This window comes from Seriola lalandi, unplaced genomic scaffold (genome assembly GCF_002814215.2).
Source record: "Seriola lalandi dorsalis isolate HSWRI2012SDOR001 ecotype SW California unplaced genomic scaffold, Sedor1 jcf7180002052120, whole genome shotgun sequence".
NCBI classification, from domain to species: Eukaryota; Metazoa; Chordata; class Actinopteri; order Carangiformes; family Carangidae; genus Seriola; species Seriola lalandi.
The window spans coordinates 149,114-174,946 of record NW_019522673.1 but is presented as its reverse complement, the minus strand read 5'-3'; the positions used below and the strand labels follow the sequence as shown (position 1 = coordinate 174,946).

General features: G+C 39.7%; 2 protein-coding genes across 3 annotated transcripts; both read right to left on the bottom strand.

The window, feature by feature from the left end:
- usp47 (ubiquitin specific peptidase 47) lies at window positions 1-19,857 on the bottom strand. 2 transcript variants are annotated; one of them, XM_023399789.2, is made up of 28 exons: window positions 19,585-19,857; window positions 14,812-15,006; window positions 13,210-13,326; window positions 12,893-13,046; window positions 12,704-12,800; window positions 12,460-12,605; window positions 12,258-12,337; window positions 10,612-10,761; window positions 10,419-10,514; window positions 10,167-10,319; window positions 9,428-9,586; window positions 8,651-8,782; window positions 8,359-8,435; window positions 8,043-8,098; window positions 7,348-7,460; window positions 7,168-7,269; window positions 6,627-6,834; window positions 6,253-6,368; window positions 5,989-6,108; window positions 5,049-5,853; window positions 4,661-4,836; window positions 4,482-4,562; window positions 4,233-4,348; window positions 3,901-4,019; window positions 3,378-3,508; window positions 3,244-3,291; window positions 3,026-3,156; window positions 1-2,342 (listed from the first exon to the last, which is right to left on the bottom strand). In XM_023399789.2, the coding sequence occupies exons 1-28, from the start codon at window positions 19,627-19,629 to the stop codon at window positions 2,168-2,170; spliced, it is 4,098 nt and encodes a 1,365-aa protein (XP_023255557.1). In that variant the 5' UTR covers window positions 19,630-19,857; the 3' UTR covers window positions 1-2,167. The 2 variants fall into 2 exon arrangements, with proteins under 2 accessions (XP_023255557.1, XP_087028322.1); XM_087172196.1 differs by lacking the exon at window positions 19,585-19,857 and adding an exon at window positions 16,497-16,549.
- A 2,417-nt stretch (window positions 19,858-22,274) lies between these two features.
- On the bottom strand, window positions 22,275-24,183 carry clec3a (C-type lectin domain family 3, member A). Its single transcript, XM_023399796.2, has 3 exons — window positions 24,002-24,183; window positions 23,820-23,912; window positions 22,275-22,992 (listed from the first exon to the last, which is right to left on the bottom strand). The coding sequence occupies exons 1-3, from the start codon at window positions 24,111-24,113 to the stop codon at window positions 22,595-22,597; spliced, it is 603 nt and encodes a 200-aa protein (XP_023255564.1). The 5' UTR covers window positions 24,114-24,183; the 3' UTR covers window positions 22,275-22,594.
- Window positions 24,184-25,833: the final 1,650 nt, after the last annotated feature.

The following is a 25,833-nucleotide window of genomic DNA, read 5'->3' as shown; positions in this document are numbered from 1 at the left end:
TTTCTTAACCGTCACCATAGACACAACTTGCAGTTTTACTTTCAGTGCAAGTGTTGATTTGTCAAAGGGCTGCTGTCCACACCTGCCCCTCCAGCTTATGTTACACACTTCTGTCGTCCTAAACATTACTTTTTAAAACATTGTCAGTCCCCTCACAACAGCCAACATCTGATCTATGTACAGCAATGTGACTTACCATTTCAATAAAAGGGCTGACCAGTGTGACACTAATACAAACCACACCTGATGTGTGAATACAGGTGACAAATTAAAGGAAAAACCTGAAAAATTAGTGGAGGAATAGGATGACAACGCCCCTATCCAGAGGGCACGAGGGGTCACTGAATCATTAGATTCCACCACCATATGAGGGAATATCATTTGAGAGAACGGCTTCCATCCCTCCTGTAGGGTTCAGAGACTAGAATTAATGCCAAGGAGCACTGAAGCTGTTCTGGCAGCATGTGGTGGTCCAACACCTCATTAAGAAACTTTATGTTGGTTTTTCCTTTAATTTGTCACTGTTACTGTTACAGTTGCTCCAACAGCTACAACTGTAAAGTTTAATGTCTGTTCTTAAGCTTGTACAACTATTTAAAAAATTGTTTTTGTAAACACCAGAACACTTATTCTTGAAAATTATCAGTATTTGTCATATAAATTTAACATAAAGTTAATTAATTTAAGCCATTTTAATTTACAGTAACAGAAACCTGTTATGAAAAAATGCATTTTAATTTCTAAAATCATCTTAAACTATTTTCACACAGGATTTAAATCTCAAAGAAATAAACATCAACAACAAAAAAAAAAGAAAAAAAAAAAAGAATTTCTTCAGATATTGGCATTTCTACAGTGAATAGCTGGTGACAGCATCAGGAGCCCAGGCGGGCCAGGATGCTGAGCTTCAGTCCTCAGAGCAGTTGCCCAGGCAGACTGAGAAGTCCAGCGGGCTTTCTACACCCTCTGGTGTCAGTCTATCAAGCAGCAGCAGCAGCAGGTAGAAGCGCCAAAAACAACCTCACACACTGTCAAAAACCCAGAGAGCTCCCTCCCCTCAGTACAACACCACACACACACATGCGGATGACACCAGAGATGTACACCCGGTTCACATGGTGCAAAAAACAGACAAAAAAATCCACTTTCTAAATTAAAAGGTTAATACGGACCACAGATGTGTGCCTGGTGCCTCATGAGACCTAATTGAATGATCAAGTCTGGAGCAAAATAATAATTTACAACAAACAAAAACAAATCAAGGAGATTCTTAACATAGTCTACTTGGTTTTGTTTCATTGTACTTTGTATTTAAAGGACCAATAGCCTATGTCTCACTAAATCTAGTGGAAATGATGTAACAGAGGCAAAGCTCCTATAAAGCACAAAGAGCAGCAGTAAGGACAACCCATGATAACACATTACTCTGGCATTATAGGAGCATTAGAGGAGCAGAAACAACCTCCAGTTTACAAATTCTTAATTGTTGCTTTTTTTTTTTGAGTCATCAAATCTTGTGAATGAACGACGCCTCAGTTTGTCAAAGTCACTGAGAGAGTGAGGTTTATCTCGCCAGAAGAGGTGAGACTGGGGAAGGCTGGATAAGTAGTTCTTGGTTGTATGTACTGTTAAAGGAAGGTGAGCAATGTAAGATAAGAATGATTTCTCTAATAGAGCAGTGCTCAAAAAGGTGTGAGCATATGGACTTACAAGATGGTCACACTTGAATCAGAATCGACACTATGTCCAAAACAGGAAGAGAAACACGCAGTGACAGGCAGGAGAATGAAAGAGACTGATGTAGATAAGACGGGAGACTTAAATAGACGGGATGGATGCCTTCCAGCCCAGTTTCACGGTCCTAACATCTCTGCATCCATCTCTGGAGCTTTTACGTTCAATTGATTTTTCTACACAGTATTTGATTCTTTTCTGTATTGAATAGCTTTTGTACTTCCCTTTAAATTTTACAGTACAATACACTATAGTGCACAATAGGGTTTCTGAGCCAGTCCTGGGGCTCAGAGTGGAGGGTGAGAGCACGTCTCACAGCGCTGCTTGATGTTCAAGTCACTATCAGGCCCAACACTGAGACTGAGACCTGAAGCCTAGCTGCTATGCTACAGCAGCCAGATGATCCAAATAACCAGGAGTCGTTCTCTGTGCCTCAGTCCTGCCCCGGGTCCTTGGCAGGGCCTCCGTCCAGGTAGATCTTGAGGGCTTTCTCCTTGCGTGGTGAGTAGCTGACACGGTGTCCAGTCTTGAGCAGACGGCTGCTCTCCTTTTTCATCAGCTCATTGCGTTCATCGTCCGAGAGCTCCATAGGCTCCTCTGTACTGTCCCTGCACGGACAAAGATCACAGTTATGTTGATCTCAAGTCACAAATATTTAACATTTAATATACTAAGAGGTTGTGCTGCAGTTCAGTGAGGTCACATCTGTTGACTTCATCTTTTAAGTTACGGATACAAAAAAAAAATCTGGCGGCTGGAATCTAACACAGCACAGGCACATAGTTATACAGTAGTTTCACATCTCATTAATATCATGATCCCAACAACTGAACCCCTCTTATGTCACAAAACGCAACATAGTGGTATGCACAGCATTTATTATGCTGCAAAAGTAACTGAATTTTTACACTATCTTCTGTGTCATTGCATTTCTTCTGTAGTTTACTTTCAAATAATTTTAAACACTTGCATCTTTAAAAATAAAATGCATTATTTTGGCAGAACTGTAATTAATTCATAATACTAATGTGTACATGGAGACACCTTGCAGCACAACAAGCTTACTATTAAAGTTTTATACTGGCACATGCCTAAACCCCAATCAATAAGATCAAATGAATAATCACAAGGAGGTATTCATAGTCCAACACCATTTATGACATATTATGGCCAAGACTACTCAACTATAATCCTGTGTGTCTGCCAAAGAAATTTGGCCAAAACTCTGAGAAGACAGAAACATAAACCTGTGTTTGAATGTGGACATTCTTTGTTCTGAGTTTTCCTTTACCTGTAGAATACCACAGCTCCATCATCACAGATGTACAGAGGCCACACATTAAGAGTTGACACCTTAGGGTTCCAGTCCAAGTCCTGATGGATCTCCAACACAGAAATATCACAAGGAAACGTTCCCCTACCCTGCACACAGCAGACAGAAGGATTACAAGTCAAGCAATACAATATGAAGAAAATGAGGCCCTGCTTGAGGTAAAGGAATCCACATACCTTTGCAAACTCCAGGTTTTCAAGAGGAATACCACTCATTTCACTAAGCTACAAAAAAAAATAAAGAAATCAGTCACAAATTGGCATAAATATCACTCAGAATGAATAGTGTTTAATGTTGTCACCTGACATACCTTCTCCTTGAGTTCTTCTACACTGCTGCTCTCAAGAATCACTTCCTTAAAAGGCCCTAGTTTCATTGTAGCCGGGCTCCATCTCCGGGTCAGAATAGCCAGCTGCGACATGGACTTCATCTTCTCTGGTTCTGAGAAACAGATAAGAGGAACATGGATCAAGTTCTGCAGTAATTGTACCGTACATCCTGAAACTTCAGCAGGCAATGGAATAAGTGAAATGCACCTTCGTGCATTTTGCTTTGGGTGCAATTTCCAGCACTACATTTATCTGCTGGCATTTGCAGTTTAATGGCATAGGTTTACAAAAGAAAAAAAAAAAATGACATTGATTTGTGAGTCTTTAGAGGCAATAGATAATTTAACCCTTTGAACTCTGGATTTGAGTGATTTTATTGCAAGTAGTTAAAATGTAACATAGGAGTTATTGGCAATACAGCTTTAGTTTTAATTTATAAGCTTTAAGGTACAAAAACATTTTGTACAATAACCATTGTTGTTTGAAAGAAACATCAAGTGTTACCATTAAGGACTTCCAGGAAGACTTCCCAGTTGGAGGAGATGCTGATGTCTTCCTCATAGACATGGTAATCCAGAAACACTGTGCCTGGGTTCTTCCATGTCTTTTTCCTGAGACGAACCCTGAACACACACACACACATTATATAGTTTGTACTTAATTTATACTTATACTTTTAAACACACATACAGTTGTACCCACTTAACTAAGGATTTACATTATCCTCTATGATGTCTATATGTCTATGTCAGTAATAAATTGTTTTATACATATCTAAATTTTATTTGAAGATGAATGTCATGTATTCAGATTTGTGATTTATTTTATTATCATACCTGTCAATGCTGAGGTCAAGCTTGCACTGCTCTTTCAACTGAGGAAGCAGCTCCTCTTTCGACTGTCTGACAGTCATGCCCTTGGCAAACACCGTGTCCACTAGGAATTTGCAGGGCTGAAAAAAATAAATAAAAAAATAAATAATAAAAGAAAACCTAGTGACTGGATTATTATATTTCTGACATAGTCAGGTCATTTTAACCAAAGCCCTGTTGATCACTGTGACAGAAAATTAATTCAGTTTTTACCTCTGGTTCATTCACTAGTAGTTGATACACTTTGACTCTGTATTCACCCTTCTTCAGTGCTCTTCCTAGTCGAATGGTTATCTATGGAAAATTAAAAGTTAAGTGTTAGTTCAAGTATTAGGTCACCTTCAGGCAGACTACCAAAATCAAATAAAGAAATGCTGAATATTTATACTGACCTTGTTGTCGTCAGAGAACGATGAAAGTGTTTCATTGAGCCGTACACTCTCAAACTCCTGGTTGTTGGCGTACACCCGAAACACCTTGAACTGGGTCGAGGTCACTCCTACATAGGGCTCCAGGTTCTGTTTAAATGCTGCTAATGTTATTCTCTTGTCCACATGAACTACTAAACCTGAAGCAGACCACAAGAAAACAATTAAACATTTTGTTTATAAAACGAGGAAAAACATCTATTGAATATGTCTGTCACTTTGCCTCTTTTTTCTCTAATAAGGAATTAATTATGCTACAAGAAAACATTGTCTTGATTAAAGTTGAAAATATCATTTAAACATAATTTAATTTTGAACATCCTTTACACTGCATCATAAATAAAAGACGTACATTTTTGTGCATCCCAAGAAGAGTCATCCTGAGAACAAGGTTCTGCTCTGAAGTACAGGTACTGAGCCTCCGCCTTGCTCTTCCCATTGTCGTCATACTCGCTGTCTGTTCCAGAGTCCTCTTCAGCAGTGTCCCAGGTCTCTTTTTTGCCCTCGTGGGCTTTGGAGCGTCGGCTACTTGTGATGCTGTGCGAGTCCAGGCCGTTGGCCAGCTGTATGGGACCGCTGTCTGCGTTACACAGTGTGTCACTACTGTGGCTGGAGCTGAGGATGTCGCTGTCCACTGAGCTGGTGCTGCGGTCATTGTTCACCTCAGAGTCTGAGCGCTCCTCACAGGCAAAGTGGTTCTCTGGGTCAGAGGAGGCCCCACCGCTGGTCCCAGCTGTGGCCCTGATCCGGTTCTCTAACTCTCTGTTGTCTGCAGCCATGCAGAGTGATGAGTTTGAGTCAGCCTCTTGGGTTGGGGACTCGATATGTTCAAAGTCGCTGGCATCAGAACTTTTCTGGCTGTCGCTGGTGCTGGAGCCCTGCTGTTGCTGCTGCAGAGACAGATTCTTTAGCTTTTCTGTGCTCTCCTCGAGTATAGCTTCTACGGATTTCCTGTTACCCTTTGCTCCATCAAAGGGCACATCAGAGTCACCTCCCACTTTTTGGCAAAGAGTTCTGTTGGCCAAGGTACCAGGAGACTGTTCAGGCAGTAAGACCAAGAGTCGGATCGTATTCCCGTGACGATCCAACAGTTTCCACAAGACTGAGTCTGTGAAAGCAACCTGATGATCAGTCGACTCAGAGCTCTCTACAAACACCTGATAAAGAACAAAAACACAAAACAGATGAAATTTTAATTTAATGTTAATAGTGTACCAATAGTCAATTCTCTGACAGCTAAATTTTTTTTGGACGGAATCACAAAAGTCAGAATTGAAAGAAAACGAAGAGACCTTGTTACTCCTGAAAAATCCCTCAGCTTTCAGTGTCTTGTTTGGAACATAGAGGAGCCGAAGGTCATTGTAGCAGCGCTCCAAGACCACACGCATGGTTTCTGCAGATAACCCTGTAGCCTGGGGGGAGGGGGACACACACATACATCACTCAATCTAGTTTACACAATTTTCTGTGTTCATGTTTAAAATGGAGGAGGAAAAGAGAAAGGAGGAGAAAAGGCAAAAGAAGATACAGTGAAGAAACTGGGTAGAGAAGGAAACCTGTGCAATAAGCTGTTTGAATTCAGTGATCGTCTGGTTCAGGTACGCCCGAACACTGATTGGAGAAGCGATGGTCTCACTCTTCAGATCCACAACATGAACCTTCACCATCACCTCTGTAGAAAAGCAGAAACACACCCGTACAGACATAGCAGTTATTTTACTTGGTTTTCAGAACATTTACATCCATCACACCAACCATCAGAGTCTACATGGTCATGCCACACGGGCTTCAATCATTTTTGAAAAGTGGTTGCACACAGTTACCTGTGCAGCACTAAGTACAACATTATGTAAAGCGAGATAATTACCTCAATCACATTTTCAGACATTCCTAATTCAAAAGTCTGACTCAACAGTAGCAGACTACTGACCTCCAGGTTTGTAAGGCTGGAACACTTGCTCTGGCCGGCGGGTCTCTAGCAGCAAGTCGAACATGTACGAGGACTTGACTCCTCCCAGCAGGAGACCCATGAGTGTGTCCTCCTCACCTTCATAGGAGCGCTCCAGGTACTCGTGGAACTCGTCATACTTGACCAAGCGACAACAGTCCAGAGGGACGACACCCTCCAGCTCCATCAGCTGAGGTACAGAATACACAAATAACCACAACAGTGATCCAAGTATAGTAAGGCACTTTATAAAAATAGACATTGCCCAGAACTAGGAATATTTTTGCTTAATATTGTAAACGGAAAATTTAGTCTTAACATTAGAAGACATGTGTCAATGTTACACTTACAATGCTTTTGTCAATGTTACACTATTCTTGTGTGGGACAGTGGTTGCAAGAAGAAGTCCCCTTTGTTAAAGAATTTAAGGACACTCCAACATTCAATAATTAATTATTTGCTGACCCGATTAGCTATGTTGTTGGAAAACCAGATGGTGAAGAAAACCAGTAACCCAACAAACCTTGTAGGCCATCTCTGTTGCTTCTCTGAGAGTTTTGTCCTTGTGCACTTCCAGCTTGCTCTCCATCATCATCTTTACAGGATGCATGCAGAAAAGCTTGATCTGAAAGTAAAGAGTGTAAGATTAAGAAAAGTTCAACTTATTTAGAAAAAGCCAAAGCCGAGCCAAAGGACCACACACCTTGCAGGTATTCCGTTCAATCTCCCTTTGTCTTTTTTCCTGTTCTTCAGACTCTTTCTCCTTCTGAACCAAACTCTTTATGTGCTCCGGGAAGTCGTCCACAGCTAAATACTCTGCAGAGTACATTAGTTAATCACATTGACAGGACAAGAGCTCAATCTACTTTATCACAGAGTATAAGGACTCGGAGAGGATAACCACAACCAACATAATGGCACTGAATGACCTCCCATAAAATACTAAACCCAAGATATGTTTTTTTTTTCTTCAAGAAAAATACAAAGCAATGCCTCTGGCAAGCTACTAACACTCATACCACAAAGAAAAAATACCCTTGGTTAAGGTGGACTGCAGGCTGTACCTAGTGTCTGTAAATGATATCTGTCCATAAATGACACTGGACTGGAGCCTCTATTGATGTACAGCAGAGATCAGAAGATGCTTAATTAATGTCAATAATCAATAAATGTAAATTGGTATTTATTCACTTGCATCTGTTCGCTTGGAAAACCCAAGTCAACAGTGATCCGCTGCAAAATATTTAATGAATTCAAACTGTAGCCTAATGAAGACATGGAACTTGTTTGACAAAAACATACAGAAAACTGACAGAAACTGAGCATCATGTTTGTGGTGTTGGTATCTCAGTAATTTTGTCATTATCCACGTCAGACTTAACTGAATGAATTTCTTACTTGCATTCCTTGAGGGATCTTTCAATCTATAAATCAGCATATATGCATTTGTAGAGCTGTTGGGAGAAAAAAGTGTCTTGTTAATGAATGTAGTGGAATATATATAGAGAGGATAGAGAAGATTGTTTTTTCAGTCCTAAGAGTAGTTGCCTATTCAAAGTACAATGAACAAGAATAAACAAGTTTCCCCTTTGAACACAGATGTAAAAAACAGGTTCCGGTTCATTACTATTCTATTCCCTTAACCAATGTACTGTAAGCATGTGATGTGTGTCAACCCACTGAATGTTGAACACAGATATGAGAGACCACTGACCTTGCAAAGGCACTGGAATAATAGCCTCTGCTCCCTGAGGACCCCCCATATGTCTTCCTGATATCATCCTGGGTGATCTGCCCAAAAGAAATACACAGAAAGTTACTGACAATGATTCAACAGATCTTACAGTGTTAATAAGTAAAATGTTAAAGTGACAAGGACAATGTTTGCTTAGATTAGCAAGAGTACAAACTGATGACTAGCACTGATAATAGTCTGGTGAGTCATTCTGCCTGACATTTAAGTCCTGTACGAGGACAAAACCGGTTACTCAAGGGCTGAGGCTGACCTTGCTCACGTGCTGATCGTTGAAACTGTACCACTGGCCATCACTGAAGGATTTGATGCAGGCGTAGTAGTGGCCACCCGCAGCGCTCCCAGAATGGACCATGACAGAGAACAGCTCAAAGGTCAGCAAACTCTGAGAATTACATGGGGGAAAATCGTACTGTTCAGATAAAAGCAACAACCAAGGTGTATTGCTTTGGTGTTCAACATGAAGGGTAACAGATTCTGGCATTGGCAAAATATAAAGCTCAAGATTTGCTGTATTTGCAGAGCTAGGTTAATGTGATATTAGCAACACTGACTGTACAAATGTGAAAAACCTTCACTGAGAAAAGACACAGTTTGGCATTTAGTTTTACGTAACACAATGACCATGACCCACAAAGTGTTTGCTAGGTCATCATCTGGAAAGTGCAGTACACATTCTGAATGAAAGAAAGACATCTCATGTAACAAGCATCACTTTACAGCTGTGTCTGCCAGCAGACAGCTGCTCAATATCGTTGAAAGGATGGAAACTAAAGATGGGACACAACATAAAGAAACAAAAACAAAAAAACGATGAGCCTCCAGAACAGCTCATCATTCAACAACCCCTCATGTGCAGTATGATAACATCTGCATCCAGAATGTTTCCTGACTCTTTTATTCAGGTTTTTCTTTATTTTGCCCCGTCTGTAGCTTTTGTTGGTCAAACGCATTTTCACAAACAGTGAACGATCCAAGGAGAGTAACAACAATCAACACTATCTATACAGTGAGCGGTCAAGATGATCACCTTTGGCTTCAACACCCTCTCTGTGCTGCCGGTGCTGTCCAAGCAGATGCCCTCATCCACACAATCATCAGTGGAAAAATCATTGCTCATCTGGTCGCTGTGGCAACTGCCTTCATTCTCCGCTCCACTGTCAGTGCAGCTCTCTGTCTGAGGCGACTTCTACAGAGGAGGCCAATTTCAAAAACAACAATAGACAAGGGTTTAAAAACCGTCCACAGTGGTCAACTATAATTTATATGATATATATATTGTGAGAGGCTTTTGGAGCAAAATATGTCACATACTCCAGCTACATATATTCTTTCCACATGGTAACATCTCAACAGCAAAAAAAAAAATGGCCTAAAAGGTCACTACAAGATCCAAAAGTAGATTTATCCAGAGGTATCATGTGCTGTTCAATCACTACTAGATATGTTGGTATTGAGAAGGTACAAATATTTACCCAGAGGTAACCTGAGTGTTATATATTCCTGGAGGAAGCACAGTGGTGGATTTAACATTGAAGAACTTCCGCACCCGATGGATTACATAACATCATAATAATAAAAAATAAAAAAAACAGTGTGTGAGAGTGTGTGACACGTTTTACTTTTACCCACAGCTCATAGTTGACGGTGAACAGATAGAAGGGAAAATATCTGGGTTAACCCACACAATGTTCATTACTCTAAAGATCTATTAATCTAATATAAATCTGAAATAGTGATGAAGCAGGTACTGCCATTTCTGCTCTCACCTCATCTTCCACATCAATGAATGGACTCATGTCAAGCTCCTCAGGGAAAGTCATGCGGTCATTTAATTTGATGCGATGCATAGTGGTGTAGTCAAAATCAAACCGCTTCAGCTGTAGTGTCAGCAGGTAGGGAAAGTGCAGAAATCTCAGACCCTGTGCAGAGAAGCGTTTATCAGGAGGATCAGACAGGTCAATAACAGAACACTGTATTCTCTGAACATGACTCCCATGTCACATTTTCACTTTGCTCACCTTCCGGGCGTCACATTTCTTTTTGCAGCGCTCACAGAAGTACTGGTTGGGCCCATCCAGAGTTTCTGGTTGGATGAACGCCTGCAAAGCCTCCTCCTGTGGCACAAAAAATGTATAGTTTCAGTTACATTTAAAAGGAAGGCCTAAATACTAAATGGTCATAAACCAAATGAAATGTAGAGAGAAAACACACCACACTGCCATAGGCTTGGCTGGCTCCGAAGGGTCTGATCACAAGAGGGATGTCCAGGTAAGTATCAATCCTCCAACTCTCATAGCCACACTCCAGACAACGGACATAATCCTTCAGCTTCCCCTGGTACAGCTGGTTGATCAGGTCAGCCTGCGGACAGGAAAGCATGACAGTCAGGCTTCCTCAACTATGTCTCACTTGTAACAATACAGCTTTTGTTTAGGCTACAAGATTTTCTCTCCCTGAGACCATTTCTTACTAAAGGAAGCACCAGCGTGGACTTATCGCTGTGTGACAGGAGTGTTAGATGGATTAAACATAGATAAATGAAATAGATTAAAATCAGCTTTGCCATTTTTAGATTCTTATCATTAGTGGGGTAAAACAATCAAAAATTTGGTCTAATGGAAGACAATGCCATGTTGTTATCATAATCGGAAGGGATTATCTTTTGTACAGTGGCCATTTTTAGGATATCTCAAACTCAGTTCACCAGGATCAGCTCTGTGATGTCAGCTCAACTTCCATCAGTCTCAACTGTAATCTGTCAGCCTCAGGTGTTTGAACTTTGAACTGTTTATTTTAGTACTCAATGTTAACATGTTGACCTTCATTATGTTACATTTAATGTTTTGATAAGTCCTCAGGCGGGCTGTGTCGGATAATTTTTGTAACTTTCAAGACAGACAATCTAATTAATACATTGCTACTTTTTATTTCATGAACTTAAAAAGTCGGTTTTCAAAGTTTTACTTAAAGTGGTACTTAACAACCCTTCCTTTAGATCTACCCACAGATTCTCAATGCTGCTCAAGTCAGGGGACTGCGAGGGCCGTTATCAAAGCTTCAGCCTGTGTTTCCTGAAAGAGTTTATCATGGATATTGAGGCCTGCTTTTGACAATTGTCCTGTTGTAGAAGCCAGACTCTTTTCAGTTTCACTTTCTTTACTGACTGCAGGACATGTGCATCCAAAACTTTCTGATATTTAGTGGAATCCATTCTATTCTTGGTTGGGTTGCATAGGAAACAATCATTTTGAACTTTTGCATACAGCTGTATATACACAGTTAGCATAGTAACATGCTATGTTAGCATTTAAAGGGATCTCCAATGATTTTACACGTCGTCAGTTAACTAGTCACGGGGAGTGCTAATGTGAAAACAACTGTACAACGGCCCGAGACTCAACAGAATAACTGTTTTCACAGACTTAATGTAAAAAATGTATGCATATCTAAATTCTAGACTGAAGGTTGAAGTAATGTTAAATCCTCACGTCATCTGGCATTGGATAAAACGGTTCTACTATAACCAGTTTATCAACATTTTAAACTTTAAAATCCCCCACTTTTACTGTAGACCTCCAAAAAGTAAACTAATCCATTGTTGTAGTTTGTTATTTATGTTATTTTTACCAGGAGCTCGTGTGTACAGACCACATGGCTGTATATACGCACACTGGACTGAGTGTTTGCAGTTTATAACTCTCTCCTGAGATAAGAAACAGCTAACCCTGGGGCTTACTGGCCCATTTCACTTTTCCCACAGTAAGTCTTTTGTTTCCATTGTGGGGGGGGGGGTGGCTCAGACTGGTGGCTGAATTTTTGTTGTCAGAAGTCTATAAAAACTTTTTGCTTTCTCCTACCTGCTCTGTCTGCTTCCACTTTTGCTCCAGGGCATCAAACATGACCCTGCACAGCTCCTGGATGTCATGCTGCTGCCAGGCTAAAAACAAATACACAAAAAGTGTAATTTAGTGTACAGATGCAGAGGCACATGGTCTCTCCTTTTTACAAACACGCAGACAAGGCATGTGAATCTAGTCACAGGAGAGCACAAACACTCACCCTCACTGCTGTCCCAGCCAAAGCTCCGTGTCACATCAGTGGTCTCAATCGCCCGTTTCTTACTAGTCTGCAGCAGGACAAACAGCCTTTGCAGCTGGTAGGGGATACTGGTGACTGGATCTTCCTCTGACTCCTCAAACTCCCAGCTGTAGTTCCACAGAAGTTATAAAAGAATTTTAAACATTACACATCACAAATAAAACTTCAAATGACTTCAAAGACTTCTATGAGCATAGTTCCTTACTTGTAGAGTGCATTTCTGAACTCCGGGGTCATGAACAGAGTTTGTAGAAGACTGTTCAAATAACAGGTCATAGCCTGGTTCACCAAGCCCACATAACCTACAGTGGGGGTAAAAGACAAGAAGTAAAAGGTCAGTTGGGATTGTATAAAAGAAGTGATGCAGCATATTCAACAGCTGACTAAAACATACCTGTATCAGATTTGTTGAGGATGGACGAGTAGGAGTAAGATGGACTACTGTAGTCGCCACTGCAGCCTGCAGTGCCTTCTCTCGGTAGGGGCCCAATAAACCGCTCCTGGGAACTGTCATCCAGTCCACTGCTATCTGCTGTTCCTGACTCATCCTGCACACACACACAAGCATACAGAGAGAAATCTTCTAATAAAAGATCTATAGTTTCCAAAACAGTCAATCTGTAGTAGACCTAAAATTCAAAAATTGTATGTTTGATGTTCTTTAAAAAAAAAAAAATTAGGAAGTCCTTTTGTTAATTCTGTGCCACTCACCGATGCGATCTGGGGCTGCTCTCCATCTTTGTCTGTTACCTGGAGGAAATTCCTCTTACCACCAGGCTCAAACCCTGAATCTGAGAGGGACATCTCACTGTTATGGTCCAGTGGTGCCTTAAAGGAAGCAGAGTAAAAACAACAATCACACGAACAGACAGCTTTTATACAGAGGTCAACAATGCCGAAAAACAACAGCAGCAAATATTCAAAACAAGTAATTTACAGACAACAAACCAGCTGAACTTACAAGGACGCTTAGACTCCTAGTGAATTCATTCTCAGCGAATTCCCTGTATTGACGCATATGAGGAAAGTAGCTTGAAACCAACATGTGAACAACGCTACGTAGTTGTCTTTCTCCTGGACAAGCTGAGGACTGCCAGCAAAGTGCTGCAGTGGAAACATGCAGAGGCTTAATCCACTGACCTACTCAGTGAGATAACAACAGACACAGCACCTGGGCTTTGGCCTGGGTCAGCAGCAGGATTAGCCTGGGCTCATTTAAGAAAAGGGAATAGTATGTAGATAAACAGACAAGAAAAAAACAAACTCAACAATAAGAGAGCACATAAAGAATGCATTAATTCTATAGTTTTCTCTTTCTTTGCGATACCATTCTTACCACACTTTGTTTTCTTTGTGGCAGAGAAGAATGGTATTTCAAAAAGAAACTGCTTGCCCCGTCTGACTTTCAAACATACAATATCAGCTTCACTGAGGTCATGATATGGCGACACTACCCTTCCAATGTAAAAGTTGTAGGGGCTACTGTATGCGTCATAACATAAACTACATAAACCGTCATTATGAATACCCTGAAGTTCACCTGAAATAATTATCTTGAACTCAATTACACTAAACTAAAACCCCTCTGTTGATGGAATCAGAGGGCAGGGCAACCCAGGCCTTTCACCTCCAGAGCTAAATGCAGCGATGTCGGCTAAACTACTTTTGAACGAGACACTGGTACAACTTCCTGTGCTGCCGTCCCTTGTGATTGACTCTTTGGCTGACAGTGCTGCCAGAAGCCACGCAGGACAGACGCACCATGGTGCACTAGGATTTTATAACAGACATATGACCAGGACCCATACTTTTTCTTTCTTGATTCGGGTACAGCTCTAGTGTTTTTAAGAGCTTTTTCATTGAAAACAGTTTCCACCTGTTGCTGGAAATGAGGTTAATGAAAGTGGCGAAATTAAACCAAAATAGTAACGTTGCAGGCCGTAAATCCAAAAACAATCATTTGAATGACACTAAACCACTCTATGCAGCTGAGGTGAAATGCAGAGTCCGGTGATAATTCTCTGGAACTTCATCACTACCCGCCCCATTCTAATTACACATCAGCCACTTAAGCAGTTCTTGAATATAAAACATTTTTGAATAGAACGAAACACCTTTTGCTTACCGTGCCTCCTCCACAACCTGTTAGGTGACATACAACTTTTACCTAGACTTAACCCTTTGTTTTGACGAGGTAATCACAGACGGTAACCCAGCAGAGATACACAGTTATACCGACAGCTGAGTATATTTATGTGGAAAACCATAATCACAAATTGGCACAAACAAAAGTGATTGAATTAATGTGCTAACCATGTCTGGAATATTTCCCCAGGCAAGGTCAAAGGTGCCATTTACATATCCTGCTTTGTGGGCAACATCTTCATAAAGTCTGGAGAGGGTGGTGGAAGCAGGTAGGTTTAGGGTCAGCCTCTCATTGACAGTCTTTGCACTGGTGGTGTCCTGGATTATGCACAACACTCTGGGCTCCTCAGCCGCATTTTGTATCTGAAAATCAAGAGAAACAGAACAAGGTCAGCATGGTGTATTTTCTGTATTTTCATTCTGTATTTTGTGCGTTGTCATTAACCATACAGCACCAGTCAGACACGCATGTCCAAACTTTTGACTGGTACTGTATATAGGTGAAAAGCTAAGCGTTAGAATTAAAAGGTTAGAATATTTGTGCAGCTTTGCAGCAAATGTCATTATTAGAAACACACGGGTATCAGAAGGACACCAGGACACAAGAAAAAATTGTTGCCAATTGTAGAAAAACAGTTTCTATTCATCAAAGTAAGATATGGAAAAATTTTGGTACATGTACCTGAAAACTAGGCAGTGTATTGTCAATAGAGTAGAAAATTAGGATTGTTGTTTAAATTGAAAACTGTATGTATTCACTAATTCAACAATTGGTTAAGTCATGACTAAAAACATGGAACAAGAATTGCTCTCCTTGAAACTACCTGAGAGCAATACCATGTAAAACACCATGTAACTAGTTGTATCTTGATATGGTCTTGACAAATGACCAGACAGTAATGTTTTGCTGTATTTTCGTCCCAGCAGGAGCTTATCTCTAACAATGACAGTCTTGCAAAAGCAGCTCACTTTTCCTTTTCTGTCATTGTGGTTCAGCAAGGTTGAATAGGAATTTGCTTGAGACAGACTCTTGTCAAGTGGCTAAATAATACATGGCTGACAAGAATGTCTTTCACTAAAACATCAGGAAGAAACCTTTCTACACATGACTGGACAAGCCCACTTCCTGGGCAGTTGCTGATCTTTGATTACAATTTACAAAGCATGAAAAACATGAACAGGTTGTCAAGATTCTCCCATACTATCCACAATCTTTATTCTTAAAACTCTTTGAAAGACATATGCCATGCAATTGCTAACTCACGCTTCATTTAACTGTGAAATACACAACGGAAATTGTCTTCCAAGTAGAACAAGAGTTTCAAAAGGTAGCGAGTCACTTTGTTGTCTAAACACTCCCTGTAGTTTGTTTTCCAATTAGTCTGGTACTTACTGTACCTGGCCAGGCTCAAACGGTTTGCTGACTTAAAGCAATTATCAAAAAGGTTAAGTATCAAAAACTGGCAGAAAAAAAAATTAACACTCGATATTTTGTAGGAAAACAGCTCTATACTCAACAAATGTATCATTTTGGTGCCAGTACCAAAACTCTGATATTGCGTTGTATATGGTGAATGATACCCAGCCTTAAATGTGATTATGGTTTTCAGGAATTTGGGTTTTATAGCACAAAACACGTTTGTTATTACCAGCCAATACATTTGTCTATGGTCATTATTTAACTGCATGTCTGTAATGTTAGATAAAGGTGGTACTTGTGAAGCTGCCTCTTAACTGAAGAATAAGTCTTGATGATTGCCTGCGTATGACGGTCATCACAGTGCTGCTTCATGCATCCATTTAACACCATGCTTTATTGTAGGCGCTCTCTCCCACACTTCACACACATCTACCTGAGAAATCCTCTTCATCTCATCAAAAATACTTTGTCTGCAACTCCAAAACACACCCTAGTAATATGTGGAGATAGTTGTGGTTAAAAAAAAAAAACACACACACACACACACACACACACACACACACACACACAGACAAAAAAGGGACAATAAGTTGTAAAACAAGCCAGCTTCAGTAGCCACACTGGGGCTAAATGAAGCCAATGTGAAAACCTATAACCTTTGCCTGGCAGATTAACTTCTTGCCTGGTGACGGGGTGATAATTACAGGAACATATTCAAGTTATTCCCATTTTTGCAACCTCGTTGTGACGTTTGTGATCTTGGCAAAATGTGACTGACAGGTCCTATAAAGAAGCTGCAGCTGAAACCACACAAGTGTATTATGAGATTAAAGGTTATTTTTACCGTGGATATAATCACAAGGTGCTGACATGAAGCCACAAGTACTGTAAAGCACAGACAGTATTTCTTTACAGATGCAACTAACTGTAATAATAATAATACTATAGCGTTGTAAAATGTCAGTATCCAGTATCCAACATCTCTTAATACAATGTACTGTAATTACAACTGCACGTGACACACACACAACCCCTTAAAACAGGATACAGATGCAGGTAGTGACATGAACAATAGCCAATATTCTAATACAGATACAATTTATTGCAATTATTACAAGAGACTGCACTTTTGTAAACTATACCTGACACTTTGGCAAATAGCCAGCCATTAATTTGAATGGACTACTGCTTCCAAGAATAGTTTTAGCAAATGGTGAGAGTGGCTGGTAAATCTATGGGGGCTATGAACATTTAATTGTCATAGAAATATGAACTGCTAGATGTTTTTTGTATTTTATTTTTTTAAATCATGACTCTAGACAATAAATTAGCTACTTCAAATTCCTGATTTGTTCAGAGACCATTCGCAGCCTGGCAGTGAAAATAACAGAACTGTGAAAACTACAAAGAAGGTTTTATGTATGACATAAAATGACAACTTTAGCTTCCCCTTGATGAAAGATGTTTTGATTAAGTCATACACAAAGGAGGTGTAACAATGCACTGTGTCAGCTTTTGGCTATAATGCTTAACAGCAAAGGCACCTAAACTTTTAAACTGAAAAAATTGGAAAACCTCAGTGGTGGCAACAAATTCCACTTACAGTGGGGGCAAACATCACAGGCTGACTGCCTGTTTGTTTTTGGCTTGTTAAGACTTGTACAAGCAAAACAGACCAATATACAACATCTTTGAAACTACTAAACTTCTTCAACTTATTCATACATAATGCTATCACAACTTTATGAAGTTTTGTGAGAGGTACATTTTTTGCATGTGCCCTTAAATTGCGGTTCTCATTTCATGGCCCACGGAAGACACAGAAGAACCTCTGGTGTGAAACAATACTAAATTATACAAAGACATTATTATTTTTTAATGATAATTAAATGAATTTGATGTTGCAGCTCTATGTGTCATAGTGGATGGAAAACATTCTTACTGAAGCCAAATGTCCAAATATATGTTTTGAGATCAGACAGCTGTCAAATCTAATGCAGAGCAGGGAATTAACTGACTCTACCTTAACTTTGCAACGAAATGTGATGAAGTGCTTAAAGTCTGCAGCCAAAGTGATATGTAAATAATACAAACCTATTTCCTCATCACAAGTGCAAGTCAACTTTCTTGTTTAAAATAAAGCCTTTGAAAGCCAGGTTTAACTAGATTCATTACTAAGTTGTGTAACTGAAGAATACACGATCATTATGTGTAAGTATATTGAAAGCGTGCAGCACTGTATCATCAAATCCAATTTTCCAAGCCCTTAAGTGACGTCCCATGTTTGACGTGTGACTTTGCAGCTGACGTAAATGCAGACAAAGTGCTACAAAACCACCCATAATCAAATATCGGTACTGCAGATAACATGTAGTATGGCTATAGATACACATACGTATGAAATAACACGATAGATGACTACCATGTCAATAATAACCCTCTAGGATGTTTATGTTATAATCACAATTTACCTGTACAAACAAAATACCATCTGGTAAGCATCACTGGTGTTGACAGTAGCTAAAGCCGACTCATTTTCTACTTGTATGAAAAACATGACAGCACAAGAATATCGCAGAGTGATAGATTATTGTTTAGGTAGCGTATTGCACGTTAACTTTAGCAACCTACCAAGTCAACATAGCAGGATAAACAAGCAAAGGCTAAGTATCCCCTCATCATGGCAACGAAGTTCATCAAGGATGTTAAAACAGGTTTATCCTAATATGAGGAGCATCCACATATCTTAACATTAATATTAACGCTATGTTACACACCTGCATCTACGTGAACAGCGGTAGCTAGCATTAGCGTTAGCTTGCGAATTTGACAAGCTAACGTTACGTTTACACTACAGCTACAAGTTCCATTCAAAACAATCTGAACACGGGGACAAGAGGAGACCAAAGTATGTATATCTATAAAACTAACGTTAGGGGTAAACGTTAGTGTAACGCTGCCAGTCATGTCAGTTGGTGTGGCTATTTACATTTGGTTTAGCAACTTCAAAAACACCTAAATTAGCTAGAGTTGTTGCCATTAATCAGACTTAAAAAGCTACCGACATTAGCTTGCCAGAGCCTACCAGCTAATGTTACTTGCAAGTTAGCTCACTAATGTTGACAATTGTCGTCTTTGTTTGGGGATAACATAATGTCAGCCACAGCATTTAAAAGGCTCTTGAGTTTTTGATTATCAGAAAGCCAAATTAGAAGGTTAGATAACTTAATGATAATTATGCTAAAGCTTTAGCTACCAACATAAACTCACTTTGTCTGAGATGCAGTCGCTAACTGTTGGCTGTAGCTAACGCTAGTTAGCCATGTCACGATAGGCCGTCCAAGTCATGTTTAGCTAACTGTTAGCAGCTGAGAGTTAGCCTCTATATGATACACCAAGATCACAAACTCGCAAAGTGGTGCAAAAGTTTTGCCATCATTAATTTGAGTGATCTGCGAGGGTGACAGCTGACGACCAGAGGCTGATTCTCCGACCCCGGGCTGGGTCCGTAATAACCTCACCTCTTTGGGTACGAACTGGTTCTCCTCGCTAGGCACCATTTCCATTTGTGCGACAGTTTAGACAAGCGTCTATCCGGACAGGGATGTCAGCGAAAAAACTTTGCAACGGTCAACACAAACATGGTTTGTGTCCTGTTTGTAGTAAGTCTGGATGCTTGGATCACAAAATTGAACTTGCCAAAACTTGTAAGCTTGTAAAAGTGATCTCGGTTACACTGCCCAAGCACAAAGTGTCCTGCTGTAAACGGAGAAAAATGGCCGGTGTTGTACTCCGCGAGACTTCACGCACGGAGCTGTGGCGTCACATTCCATCCAGACAAGCGTGCGTGATGTGTGCGGACAGGATGACGTCGGTAACTGTCTGTGCGTTTTTGGTTGTTTTTGATAGGACAGAGATAATAGAAACACACAAAAAACACGGCATTAATGGTTTAACCCGTCTACGAGAGCGACGCAGGTCAGATGTGGGTCAGTTTGGTGATGCTTTCAATTTCAACAATGCACTGCTTTCAGTCCGATCACAACAATTATGATTGATTAAATTCAGTGAAGTGGTCAACATGGTATTATAATGAATAGTAACAGAATTTCACACGGAGTACTAGAGCTATTTTTATCTAAATGTGAATGGTAGAGTGGGACCCATTAATCATCTGCATCTCCTGGCCTACAACAATCCTTATAGATAGATAGATAGATAGATAGATAGATAGATAGATAAATAGATAGATAGATAGATAGATACTTTATTTATCCCCTAGGGAGATTCATGTGTCCTTTAGCTCATTGTTGATAATAATTATAATAATAATAATAATAATAAAAACAGTTAATAATAGATAAACAATAATAGTTAGATTAGTCCACTTCCTATGGCTGAGGTGTTGTACAGCCTGGTGGCAGTGGGCGCAAAGGATCTCCTGAACCTCTCTGTTCTGCAGTGTAGTGAGATGAGACGATGAGTTACACCTGTAGCTGCTTTTCTGTCCGGCCAGAATGTTGTGGAGAGGATGGTTGGTATTGTCCAAGATGGCCTCCGTCTTACATTGCATGCATCTCTCCAGAGTAGGAATGAAAGAAAACTCACATATGCTGAAGAAAGTGGTATCAAATACACACTACACACTCATAGCATTCTTAAGACTAACTAACCAAGCAAAGCTTGCAACTGCCCAAGGCCCACAGATTCTGCTGTATGGCAATTCATTGATCATTTCAAAAAATTGTATCTTTGTAATATGGAAATATGCAACACTGAAACATAATATCAACTGACATTGTAAAGGCAGTCAGGTGGGTCCCACAGTAAATGTAATCACAAAATGTAGTTTTACAATCCATGATATTGAGCACAGAGCATATGTGTATTTGTGTTTAATCATATTACCACAAACCAAAAGTCTTTGGCCATCAGAGGAGTACTGTACACAGTGCACTGAGAGGGGGCGGAGCGGGTGCTTAATAAGGGCACAGGCACTCATTTTTGCCCAGGGACCCTTAAAATGTTATTCTGTAGCTATAGGCCTACCACAGATGTTAACCAATTTGTATTTTTAAAATTAAATTACCGGATTTTTACACTGCAGTGTTGCAGCAGCACCTCAAAGCAAACAGTTAAAATGCATATTTCACATTGTCACCTCACAGCAAAAAGGGTCAGAGTTTGATAACAGCCCCTTTCTGCATGTTTGCATTTTTCTGTGTTTGTTCAAGTTTATTTTGGGTGATCTGGGTTTCCTCCCACATTCCAAAGACAAGTCAGTTGGACTCACTCTATGCTCTAGATTGCATATAGTTTCAATTTCACTCTTAGCACTGCAGTTGAATCCTCACACAAATGTGCCATTTGGGGATTGGGGCACTGCATTTGTGCATGAGGGTAATGAGGGTAATGTGTTATAACAGAATAAGGAAACAAGAATAGAATGTGTAATTTCCTCATTGTCACCAAACAAGTGTATATCAATGTTAGCAGGATGTAGAGGTCATCCTCTGCACTAGATTAAGATACACTGATTGGATGCATTACAATCGACTCTAAATTCATTTATGTACAGTGCAGTGATAATGTTTGTACACCGTTCAGTTTTTGTGTAGTTTAGTATGCTACAATATTTTGGTATGAAATGAACTAAGTAGATTTTTACCTAAGATTGCAATGTCACAGATAAAATAAATCTCAAAAATAAAGCACAGAAACGTACACCTCCATTAGGGCCTCATAGTTGAGTTGTAGCATTACTTACCATTTAGAATCGCACTTGCTGCCTTTTTAGTCAATACATCTCATAACAGAGTTGAACATAAAGTACAACAAGGGTCCCATAAAGATGATGTCTATATATCTATAATTCTCATTTACATTATTTCTAAAGATTTGTTTAAAACTTCTTTGGGTTCTTTGGGCTCTGTCAGTGTAATAACGCCCCTGAGAACAACCAACAGGGAAGGGAAGTAAAACCCCTACTGTGTTTCCATGCTGCTCATTAGCAAATCACTCCACCCACATTTTTTCATTTGGCTATTCAGTGGTCAGCAGTTGAGCCTTAAACTAGGGAACTGGTGTGTATGTATACAACTGTTATCAATGTAAAATTGATGCTGAAGAAATGAGTTAACTCAATGCTGAAAAATAGTTGTGAAATGCTGAGAAGTTTATAGATAAAATAAAATAGTTTTAACAAAACAACGACAGTTTACATTTTTGTTTATTTCTGTGTAACGTCATCCAGAATTTCTTACTTTTCATGCTGTTCAGTCATCATCTGAGGCTTTGGGACTTACAGTATAAGTAAAGTGAATACGACGCAGCCAGTTACTTCTTTGTGTATCAAAACTAATTAGGAACCTAATTAATAACAAATTTTAATCAAAGAAATTTTATAATACATGACCAATAACAAGTCATGTTTCTACTATGAATCGCCACAGATTTGACAACACAGTTTTGCACAATTTTAATTAATGACCCGCATGAATGATCATCAAGTTGTCAACAACAACATTGCCTTTAAGGAATGACATATTCGCATATGTACTTTTTCAGGCTGCGACACACCTCATCGTACCACTTTCCCTGTGCAGCCACTGAAAGGGCAACACAGCTCTCCCTCTTCGTTCCTGTGGGCTGCTTCTTGGAGCGGTCCCAGTTGAAAAAGCTGACTGGCAGGCTGTTGACATCAACATACTGGCCTTCTTTCACTATGTCTGCCACACCGATCCAGAAGTCCTTGGATCCTGGAGCGCTCCTCTTTGCATAGTCTCTCAGTTCATTGTTCTCAATCATGTCCCGTGGCGTTGCAAGAGTTCCTCCTTGTGCAATGCAGTCCTCGTTCGCTTCATGGTAATGTTTGGGTTCCTCAATTGTAAGATAACACTTCCTGTGAGCTTTGATGCCACGGAGACAGACTGAAAGCACAAAGCACTTACTTCATGAGCAACTTTAAAGTAACTATATGGTATTCAAAGAGTTCAAAACTAGCTTCTTCTGTGATAAGAAAATAATCATGATGCACATTAGATAAAAAAATAATCTGTTTTAATACTTTATTTTTTTGAATCCCCCATTTTTTATATTTGTAGCAATTCATACAGCCATACTCATAAACTCATTACATAGAGAGTTCACAGTCTGAACAGTGACTAATGAATTAGCCAGGAAAGGAAAAGGGGGGCATTTTAACAATAAAAATAATAAACAATAGCAATAAATAAATACATTTATAGCATTTTCTTTATGATCAACTAAGTTTTATATTTTTTATTTATGGAAAAAAACAGAAACAGGAAAATACATAAAATTATACAAAATAATAATAATTTAGGAAGTTTTACATTACCCATAAATTGTTTGTTACTAACATTCTTCCCTTTGTGTAATTCAACCCCTTACTTTACAGTTGACTGATGTGAGTGCTGCTGCCCCCTGCTGGTGACTCCGCACACCAAGACTTCCAAAATCTAGTTATCAAGTTACCAATTATGTCTCACGAGTGTCCACAGGCTTGCATGACAGCTCAGTGGCCTAAATTACAAGCGACACTATTCATATGTACTTTAACACATTTACAATATAACCAACGTCACCAATGTTGGTATTAACCGATATTGTCCAGTAACTTTATCTCTGATTTACCTGTTCTTGAGATAAAACATGGAATGCAGTGATGCTTATGATTCTCATGTACCAATCTGCTGTCTCTCTTTCATCTGCCTTTACTTAGTGAGAGCAGTACCTGTCTGCAACGCCTGCATCTCTTTCAGTGAATTCACCTCCTGCCACAACCTCTCAAGCTGGGAATTCACATCATCTCCCTCTGCAGCTGCATCTTGATGAAGAAGCAAGAAAAAAAATGGGTCAGATGAACATCGCTGCTTGGCATGTCACTGTTGAACTCTCTGCCATGTGTATAGTTACCTCCGGACTGCCGAGCCGACACAGCCTTCTTGGTGCGAGATGGGCGACTGGAGCTGAAGTGGAGCAAGGAGAAGCAAAGAACGAGGAAGACAGGGAGGACCAGACGTGCCATGTCTGAGGCCAGTGGATCCTATGGGACAGTACACAGTGGCACACCTTATACTGCTGTGAAAGGAACCAAAAACACTGCAGGCAGCTCAATATATATACTAGCCCTCTGTATGCCTTTTCGGCGTACTCTCCCTGCATTGGCTCCAGCTCTGTTTGTTTTTGTCCAAACATCAGGAGGAGGTGAGGGAGGTATAAGGGTGGAGTGGCAAATAATGATTTCCTTGTGTCTGGCTTTTGATAAATATTTACTTGGGACAAGGTGCACTAAGCAGTGTTCCCTTTCATTTCACAAACAAACTGGAAATTCATTGACTGCTCTGCTATTACAGAGCGTTCTTCATCCATCTTCCCACCGGCCTCATGTGTAAGCTTTGGACACGCTAAGTCACTTTTTGACAAGAGAAAAATAATGTTAGACCTGGTTGTCAACTCAGAAAAAAGTGTGATTATTGAATGATACCAGCTGACAGGGAAATATAGGGTTCATGTGCACTGGGTGGTATTAAGCTACACTAATAAGGGTCTAATTCACATCTGTCAGTACATGAAAACAAGTAACCAAGTAAATGTTGCTGCTACTTATACACTGTAGATATCTTTGCAATGTTTCAGTCACACAGACTTCCACTATTAGACCTGAGGAAAGTCCAGCTCTCAGCGCTGCTGCAGGCAAAGTTATTTTTAGAGTGAGATGTTGTATATAGATGGGAGGTGGGAGCTAAATAAGAAACACCCTCGGGCATATGGGCTCAATATAGTAAAACAACTCTCAAAGCCATCTCGTATATGTTTTACCATTTTACAGTCTTCAAATTGTACATTAGATTAGAGCATTATCTTTCAGTTAACGCTGTACTAAATAATACGTTCTCCACACACGTATAGTGTATTCTAACCACACATGCTGCCAATTAAAAACTCTTCTTTTATTAGTTTCAAAACATACACCTACTGGTATGATAAGATTGTTTTTTGTATTGTTGTCCAGCAGGTTATACAAACTTTACCTTGAAATAAAAATACAAGATAGAAATGTTTGTATTTACTGTTACTGTAATGCAGTAGATGTGAAATGGTACTGTATGAAACATCCATTTAATTCAGACTCATTGCACAGTACTGAGTCCAAGTTCTATGTTTAGTTAGCGTCCAAAAAAAAAAAAAAAAGCTGTATTAGCACATGCTATTCCAATGTGATCTCTTCTAACACTACTCTCTTTCCATCCTGAGGCAAACATAACACCCAAAACTAACACTGGGCCCCGAGCTGAGGATGAGAACGGGAGCTGCTTTACAGAGGATCAGTAGTCCAGGTTTAATTCATAATTAATGATTAAGAGACCACATGAATTAAATATAGTGTGCAGCAGTTTCTGCCAACAGTACATGAATTGATTCTGGCAATACTGCTGACTACATGTGAACATCGCAGCAAAGGTCAACAGTTGCACATTTGAGTAATGTTAGAACACAAGCATAAGAACCAGCATGTTTCTCTGGTGATGAAAATATTAACTGATATCCACTGTTATCTGAAGAATTTGAAACAGTTTATAACTATGTTGCCATCTGGTGCCAAACTGAGGGATTATACAGAAATTTGCAATATATTAGTACTATATTGCAAGTTTTCAAATGTAATGTACACTGGAAAAACATTCATAACATGAAGAACTACTCTTAAAGTCAAATTGTGTTTTGAGTCCAGGTAAAAGTCATTA

What these genes read in the sequence shown, in the direction of transcription:
- usp47 (XM_023399789.2), bottom strand. Translation starts at nt 19,629, where the DNA reads ATGGAAATGGTGCCTAGCGAGGAGAACCAGTTCGTACCCAAAGAG. An exon ending in TTCAGAAATGCACTCTACAA is followed by an intron (nt 12,606 to 12,703) that starts GTAAGGAACTAT and finishes GTGGAACTACAG; the next exon opens with CTGGGAGTTTGAGGAGTCAG. An exon ending in GATTTTTCAGGAGTAACAAG is followed by an intron (nt 5,854 to 5,988) that starts GTCTCTTCGTTT and finishes GTTCTTTATCAG; the next exon opens with GTGTTTGTAGAGAGCTCTGA.
- clec3a (XM_023399796.2), bottom strand. Translation starts at nt 24,113, where the DNA reads ATGGCACGTCTGGTCCTCCCTGTCTTCCTCGTTCTTTGCTTCTCCTTG. An exon ending in GTCGGCTCGGCAGTCCGGAG is followed by an intron (nt 23,913 to 24,001) that starts GTAACTATACAC and finishes TTCTTCATCAAG; the next exon opens with ATGCAGCTGCAGAGGGAGAT. An exon ending in GATGCAGGCGTTGCAGACAG is followed by an intron (nt 22,993 to 23,819) that starts GTACTGCTCTCA and finishes TTGTGCTTTCAG; the next exon opens with TCTGTCTCCGTGGCATCAAA.